Source organism: Nematolebias whitei, chromosome 6, assembly GCF_014905685.2.
Source record: "Nematolebias whitei isolate Nwh7 chromosome 6, NemWhi1, whole genome shotgun sequence".
In the NCBI taxonomy this organism is placed as follows: Eukaryota; Metazoa; Chordata; class Actinopteri; order Cyprinodontiformes; family Rivulidae; genus Nematolebias; species Nematolebias whitei.
Genome location: NC_056503.1, coordinates 47,142,841 through 47,151,473, shown reverse-complemented (window position 1 = coordinate 47,151,473; position 8,633 = coordinate 47,142,841). Strand labels below are relative to the sequence as shown.

General features: G+C 44.7%; 1 protein-coding gene across 1 annotated transcript; it reads right to left on the bottom strand.

Annotated features, from left to right (window-relative positions):
• Positions 1–1,223: 1,223 nt before the first annotated feature.
• Positions 1,224–2,311, bottom strand: zgc:154093 (uncharacterized protein LOC777623 homolog). The gene has a single exon (XM_037678357.1). The coding sequence runs from the start codon at positions 2,309–2,311 to the stop codon at positions 1,466–1,468; it is 846 nt and encodes a 281-aa protein (XP_037534285.1). The 3' UTR covers positions 1,224–1,465.
• Between the last annotated feature and the right edge of the window lie 6,322 nt (positions 2,312–8,633).

The following is an 8,633-nucleotide window of genomic DNA, read 5'->3' as shown; positions in this document are numbered from 1 at the left end:
CATTCATCCATCCATCCATCAATCATCATCCACCCATCAATAATCCAACACCCATCAATCACCCATTATCAGTCATTCATCTATCATCCTTCCATCATTGATCATCCATCAATCATTATTAATCATCTATCAATCATTCATCATCATCCTTCCATCATTGATCATCCATCAATCATCATTAATCATCTATCAATCATTCATCATCCATCAATCATTCATCATCCATCAATTACCCTTCCATCACTGATCATCCATCCATCAATCATACACCATCATCCATCCATATCTATCTATCATGGACCAACAGATCCAGGAGAGAAACCCAGACCTCCTCCTTCTCTGTAGAAATCTTCAGCTCCTCCTGGAGGATCTAAGACCGGAGAATAATCCCTCCAGAGTTTTCTGGGTCTGCCCCAGCATCTCCTCCCAGTGGGACATGTCTGGAAAATCTCCCCAGGCTCAAGAAACGTGGTAATCAAAACCTCCTTAGTGGACTCCTTTCTATGAGGAGGAGCAGCGGCTCTACTGGACCTCCTGCAGTGGAGGCTCATTTCAGCTGCTTGGATCTGGGGTCTTGTTCTGGTCATGATCCAGACCTCACAATTACAGGTGAAGGTTGGAAAGTAGACAAACCATTAACTGAGCTTTGCCTTTTGGCTGGGCTCCTTCTTCATGATGGACCGGAGCAACTCCCTCATTACTGTGGAAAAGGCCCATGTCTATCTGTAGCTCCACCTTACAATCACTGAACCAGACAGACAGATACTTGAACTCATCAAACTTCCTCCATCTTTCAACTATGATCAATCTGAGCTCTTAGTGGTTCCACCAAAGGCAACTGGACTTCTCTGGTTTCCTGAGGTCTCACCTCTCAGCCTAAAGACTTCTTTAGTTCTGATCATGGGTTGGGGACCCCCAGCCCACAATCAGAAGATCTTGAGCACCTTGAAGTGAGGTTGTGTCCTCTGGGGCATGCAGCTGTTCTCAGGTCAGTTCAACTTTAACGAGCAGAAACGTGACGATCTCCAGGACTTGATTGACAGGAGAAGCAGACGGAGATGTTTTTTTGTTTTTTTAAATTTGATGGAAGTCTCTCAGAGACCAAACATGCACCACCTGAGCACTTCATGTCCACAAACGTCTCATGTCCACAAACGTCTCTTCGTGTCCACAAACGTCTCTTTATGACCACAAACGTCTCTTTGTGTCCACAAACGTCTCTCCGTGTCCACAAATGTCTCTTCATGTCCACAAACATCTCTTTATGACCACAAACGTCTCTTTGTGTCCACAAACGTCTCTCCGTGTCCACAAATGTCTCTTCATGTCCACAAACGTCTCCTCATGTCCACAAGCGTCTCTTCGTGTCCACAAACGTCTCTTCGTGTCCACAAACGTCTCTTACGTTTTCTGTCTTCAGTCAGTTTTTTATTTGTATAAAAATGTTTGCGTCACATTTGTCCTTTCACAGCTCGCAGCGGTTGTCCACAGTCTTATACCGGTCCATGATATTCAAGACATCCTCCAGGATGGACGGGCCCAAGTCCAGGTCCAGGTCCAGTCCGGCCATGGAGTCGGACCGTGGCACGCCAGGCGAGGCTGTGAGGCCGGCGAGGTGGAGAGAGGCGCAGGACGACTCGCTACGATCGCTGCCCATGTCCTCATTGCTCAGGCCGGCATCTGAGTCCAGGCTGAGGCCCCGGCAAACGTCCAGGGGCCCGAAGGTCTCAGACATGGAGTCCTCGGAGGAGACCTCCGAGAAGGAGCTGGGGGACGGGACCAGGCTGTGGATGGCAGGGGACAGGGAGATGTCTCTGCAGGGTTCTGATCCCAAAGCCTCGCCGTCTTCACAGAGCGGCCGGAGATGTCCGTGGCTCTGATCCAGAGGATCCCGAGGGGCGGGGTCATCCAGGTGGAGGCGTGGCGGCTTGGGCGGGGCCTGCTCATGGGCGATGAACACAGGCATGGAGACGGTGTTCTTCAGCAGCCCATTGGGCCGGTGCTGGAAGCCGTCGTAGCTGGGCTCTTCCTGCCGAGCGGCAAAGCTGTCGACGTCATGCCGCTCCGCGCTGTAGGAGCGCACGCCGCCATTCTGCGGCCGACTCAGCGCCGGCAGCATGTCCATCTTCCCCTGGAGGAAGCCCACGTCTCCGAACATGTCCCCCTCCCCTTCGGGTCCCACGTGCGCGCTGTGCCGGACATCGCCGAGCGGCGGGCTGATCATGTCGCCAGAGAGGACGTCCCGGAGCTTCAGCTTCTTGCCCTTCTTGGGAGTTGTAGTTTTTAGGTACATGGGCGTCTTTGCAGGCATCTCGCTTCAAACGATGAAAACAAATTCAGCCAAAAATAAAGTTCCTTTTCTAAACAGAAACCCAGAGTCTGATTTGTTTTTCCCGTCAGCGTAAACTCCAGAGGTCTGACCTCAGATCAGATCAGTTCTGCTTTCAAACACCAAACAGCCATTTTGAATCAAACTGCTCCTCCTTTCCCTCCGTCTGCCGGGTCGGGTCGGTCCTCTGGAGAAACTTCAGGAATGTGACATCGACACCCCGGAGATCTGTGAGGAGACACGACAGAGACAGAGGGAGTCAAAAGGAGGCCCGAAGAGCAGAACGGAGGAGAAGGAGATTTATATCTTCATCTTCGGAGCCAGAAGACACACGAGGTGTTCACCAAACCGGGTCTGCTCGGCCCAGAACATGTGGGACGGAGCAGAAACTCAGGCCCAAACAGAAAAACCACGAAGACAGGAAATAAACAGATAAAAACAAGTTTTTGAACAAGACAAACTTTAATATGAGACAAAAAGTAAACTTTAATCTATGAATAAAATAGTTTAATAAACAATTATTGTTGAGTTTGTTTGACCTCAGTCTTAAATATTTCAGATGTTTGTCTGTTAGCAAAATATCTCAAACCACTGGATGGGTTTTAATGAAAGCCTCAAAGCCTCGATCTCCTTCACACCAGTCCTAAGCACCGGTACACCTCAGGGCTGTGTCCTCAGTCCACTCTTATTCTCACTATTCACACATGACTGTACCGCCAAGCACGGCTCTAAGGTCATCCTTGAGTGTGCTGATGACACCACCATCTTGGGCCTCATCACCGACGACGAGAGTGCCTTTAGAGATGAGGTGACATCACTGACCAGCTGGTGTCAGGAAAATAACCTCTCTCTAAATGTCAGCAAAATAAAGGCAATGATAGTGGACTTCAGGAAACAGCGTGGAGGCCAGCACTCCATCATCTTCATAAACACTTTATATATCTTAGATCCTTATTTACAGTTTCTTTTTACAATTTATAGTTTTGCTATTGTTGGATGTAACTGGGACCCTGTGTACACAAATTTGTTCCACCTCATGTACCACATGTGAGGTGAAGGACAATAAAGAACCTTGAAAGTAATTATTGGATGGACGTTTCCAACTGGATGAACCCACATTAAGATGGCCGCCACAGCAAAGCAGCCTCAGCAAACACTGAAATAATCATAAATCAGTTGTACGGTCGTTACACGACCCGAACGACTTCAACTGGAACATTTCTCGACTCCATGTGGCGTAACTCTTTGGTGTGTGGCGGCGGGCGATATGCATTCTGTCAGACTTTTATTTTGAAATATTTTCCAAACTTGGCTGAAGGTTCGAACTCGATGAAATAAAGTCTCGGTTGTTTCACGGGTTCAGATGTAACTGAAATGATTAAAAATGTTTATTTTAGTGAGTTAACTGCTCAGTTTGTTGTTTTGTTGATTATCAGAAGTAAACAAAATAAAAATCACCTGAAGGGGAAGCAGACCTTTGTTGTGACATTTATTGATTATGGAGCTGAAAACTGCAGAATATCAAACTTTGTTCAGGACTTTTATTTGTTAATCGTTGCAATTTTTCATTTTCTAAACTAACTTTAGTCCAAAGAGCCACTGATGAAGACGAAACCTGTTGGACGTGATGAAGAATCGGGAGCGGATCACGTGAAGCTGCTGACGTATCGGGGGCGACATCAGCTCCAGACACACCGGAATCATCCTAGCCCACAGTCGCAGGGCTTTTATTTTGAAAGGACGCTCCCCTCACATAGCCACAGATTAAACCAGAATCAGTTTCTAAATCTCACAAACGGTTCAGTTCGTCTCTGACGGGTTCCAACAGCTCGAGGCATTTTATGAGACATTATCGCCCGCCGCCGTTCAGTTTACACTGAACTCCTCTGAAGACGAGAAACGAGCGAGCTATGACTCTCAGCTACCACCACACCAGATTTAACTCAGCATCTGTACAACTGACTGAACTACAGTGACGTTGATTAGCTGCGGCGGCCATCTTGACTGGGTTAACTCCAAACATTAATCCGTTGTAGGTGAAACTTAGGGATTATTTCTGGAAAGTTTCATTTACATCCAGTTAGTGGTTCATGAGATATTTTGCTAACAGACAGATAAATGAACCAACACACACTGTTACATTATCGCTCACCTTTCAACAAATATGACTCCTTATTTATTATTACTCTATTTTATTAATTATTATTCTATTATTTCCATTTTAATTAAAGCCTAAATGATTTAACGTGGCCGCTCCTCTTTTATTTTTTTTACAACAACCTGTGAGTTTTCATCTTTTTATCTTTAAACTGAGAATAATTGATGTTTTAGGCCGACGGGGCATCGTTTTCCCGTTTCTTCGTTCTGTTCGTTGTCTAGAACTGAATGTTGAACTGGACCGACACCGGGTCTGAAACTGTTTGGGTGCCTTCTTGTAATGGTTTCTGTCAGCAAAATATCTCACAGACTGCTGAACATATTTCAAGGGACCTCTCAGCCAGTAATCATGGCGTCGGTCCAATACAAGATGGCCGCCAAGAAACCTCAAGAAACACGAAAATAATAATAATTCAGCCGATTTCACACTGAGCCAAAGCTTAGTCTGGTAGTAGCTGAGAGTCACTCACAATTTACACTCTGAAGGCTCCTGATTGCTCAACAGTCAGCCTGCTGGGAAAAAAGTCGCACAGCTGAGGCGTGTAAATACAGAACCACGAACGAATGCCCCGTTTACCTCGTCACACGGAGCAACTGGACCGACTTGCTCGTGTTTCAAGAGAAAATTTAGAGGCTTCAACGCAAAAATCCACAAAGACCTGAAGAAACAGCAGCGTCTGCGCCACACGCTCATAAAAACACCAGCCGGGCTCAGTTCAGGCCCAGAGTCGTCCAGAACAGAACCGTCCAACCAACACAGAAGAAAGAAATTAAAAGCCACCATGAACACGCCCGGATATCAATCAGAACCACAACAAGGCCGGACAGAACCCATAAGAACCACAACAAGGGCGTTCTAAAGAGAAAGTTCTCCATAAAAACGAGACTAAAAATGAAACCAAAAACATTTAGTACATTTAAAAACAGCATCAATTTAAAACAGCATCATTTAAAAACAGCATCATTTTAAAACAGCATCATTTTAAAACAGCATCATTTAAAAACAGCATCATTTAAAAACAGCATCATTTAAAAACAGCATCATTTTAAAACAGCATCATTTAAAAACAGCATCATTTAAAAACAGCGGTCCAAAACAATCGATCATCACAACAATCAAATGTTTTGGACCAGATAGCCAACTTGCTACTCACAGAAACAGACTTCTTCTTGATGTGAAAACATAAAATAAACAAGAGATGTTTAGTGCTGAAGAACTTGCTGAAAAACAGCTGAAATTAGCTAAAAACATGCTGACATGTAGCTGAAATGGAAGAACAAGCCTAAGTTAGCAGCAGAAAGAACTCATATTTGCTGGTTTGATTTAACGTCCTAGGACCTGGCATCCACATATGCAAGAGTCCGGGTCTTAGCAGGTTAAATAAGCAGAAACAAGCACAAAAATTAGTAAATTAGCTAAAAAATAAATATAAAAAAAGGCTGACATTAGCAATAAATTGCTGAAAATTAGCTGAAAAGGCAGAATGAATCTTAAATTAGCAGAAGGAAGTGGAGAGAGCACAAATGTGCCCAATTAGTCTGAAAAAAAACAGAAATTTGCACAAAAAAACAACAACTTATGAATAAAAGCTAAAAAAGGAAAAAAGGTAAAATTACCAGAAGCAAGTTGAGAGCACATTTTAGCTGAATTAGGCTGAAACAAGTTTTAATGAGTTCCAAAAAAATGTAGAATTAGCTGAAAAGGTTCAAATTAGCATAAAAACATCTAAATAGTAGCTGAAATAGCATAAATAGCTGAAACTTGTAGAAATAAGCTCCTGAAATGAGCAGAAAGAGTTAGAAGAAGCATAAAAATGTTGTATAGAAAGAATCTGGAAGTACAAAACAGCTGAAATTAGCTGAAAAAAGTTAAAATTTGTAAAGAAGCTGAAGCAGAACAAAATGTGAAAGGAGCAGTAGAAGGTTGTAACAGATCTAAAGATTTGAAGGATGGAAAACGAGCTCAATTAATTTTCTATTAGGGGAAAAAAAAGTGGCAGAAAAGGCTAAAAATCTCAAAAAGCTAAAGTTGCACCGATACCAAAACTCATAGCACCCTTCTCCAGAACGAGCTGAACATTTTGATTTATGATTTGTTGAAAATAGCTTAAAAATAGTGGGACAAAAAAATGAAGAAAAATAACGTACGGAAGAAAAATGGATCTTAATGCTTCAAAAACATTCACACAATAAACGGAGCTGCTGAGAGCGGAACAGATTCACGCTTCAGGTCAAGGATATCGATTAAATATAGAAATTACTTGCCATACACTATCAATGAAACAATTACATGACACAACTGCTCTCCATACAGCAGGTTCAGAGCCCACATGCACGTGTTTAAATGTCCTAAAAGCAGCTGAGATTGTCCTCGCGGGGCTGTTGACAAATAGCAGGTAAATAAAAACACAGGCGCTCACCTGTTCCTGACCCGTTTAGTAACCGTCCAGAACCGTCACGTACGAACACGTGTACTGTTACAACTACCCACAACAGGTACAGTAAGAAATGTTCATGCACGGTCAATAAAACCCACTTTAAAAGATCTGAACTATCCCTTTACCTCCTGCCAGCTGTAAACGTTTACTTTACTTGATTCTATAGAAAAGGAGAGGGAAGAATAAAGAATTAAATCAGGTAAATGTTGTAAAGGTAGACCTCAGCTCGTGTTTACACGTTCAGGTGTTTTTAAAAACGTTTATGTTTTAAAGGCGCAGCCACACATTGTGTGTTCACATGAATAAATCTGTTTTTTTTTTTATTTCATTAAGAAAAATAATCCCTCTGAGATTACATCATCCCGTCTGCATCAGGGAGGAATAAAAACACGTTCAGAGCCGCTTCGTTACTCATGAAGGAGGTCTAGTTGGTGTCTCTGCCTCCTCCGTCACTTCTACAGGAAGCAGGAAGTTGGGTCGCCGCTGATGACGCAATCGACCACAGAAGAGTCTGAGCCCACATCTGTTTGGTGTTCTGGTCCACCTGTCCCCAGGTGTTCTGGTCCACCTGTCCCCAGGTGTTCTGGTCCACCTGTCCCCAGGTGTTCTGGTCCACCTGTCTCCAGGTGTTCTGGTCCACCTGTCCCCAGGTGTTCTGGTCCACCTGTCCCCAGGTGTTCTGGTCCACCTGTCTCCAGGTGTTCTGGTCCATCTGTCCCCAGGTGTTCTGGTCCACCTGTCTCCAGGTGTTCTGGTCCACGCCTCCTGATCAAACTGCTCCAGCTGTCTCAGGTCTGAAGGTTCCTCCTCCAGATGTTTAAGCTCCTTCCTCAGGTGTTCACCAGGATTTAGATCAGGGCTCAGAAGGACACTTCAGAACAGTCCAGTGTTTGGTTCTGGTCCAGTCTTGGTGGTGTTAGCTGTGTGTTTTGGGTCATTATCCTGTTGGAGGACCCAGGACCTGGGACTCAGACCAAGCGTTCTGACTCTGGGCAGATCATTTCAATCCAGAGTGTCTTGATAGTCTTGAGATTTTAGTGTCCCCTGCACAGATTCAGGACATCCTGACCCAGATGCAGCAAAGCAGACCAGAACCGAGCCTCCTCCTTGTTTCACTGTAGCTACAGGGTTCTGTTGTTCGTCTCAGTTTGGGGTCAGAACACACAGCTGATGGACTTGTTGTCAAAAAGCTCCAGTTTTGTCTCCTCTGTCCAAAGGACGTTCTCCCAGAAGCTTTGTGTCAAAGTCCAGTGTGTTTATGATCTGTTGTCCTCCTCGCTCGTCTTCCATCATGTCCACTTTGTCTCCAGCAGACTGATGGTGGGATCTGACCCTGATGACCTTTGACCCTGGAGTTCACCTCTCATCTCTTTGGAGGTTGTTCTGGAGTCTTTGGTCTTCAGTTTGTCTTCAGTTGTCCTCTTGTGGACACGTCCTGGCCGGTTGTCTCCAGTCCTGTGGACCTTCTGAATAATGTGTGCAGCTGTAGTCAGAGGAACATCAAGCTGATGGAGATGCTCTGATGGTCTTTACCTTCAACATGATGTCAGTCATCGTCTCTTCCTGAGACACTCTGTCCTCAGCTTCCTGTGCTCCATGTCCAGTGTGTTACACACCGTGACACCAAACAGCCCTGTGACTACCTGACACCCTTTAAACAGGCAGACTGGTTACAGACTGGTTACAGACTGGTTACAGACTGGTTACAG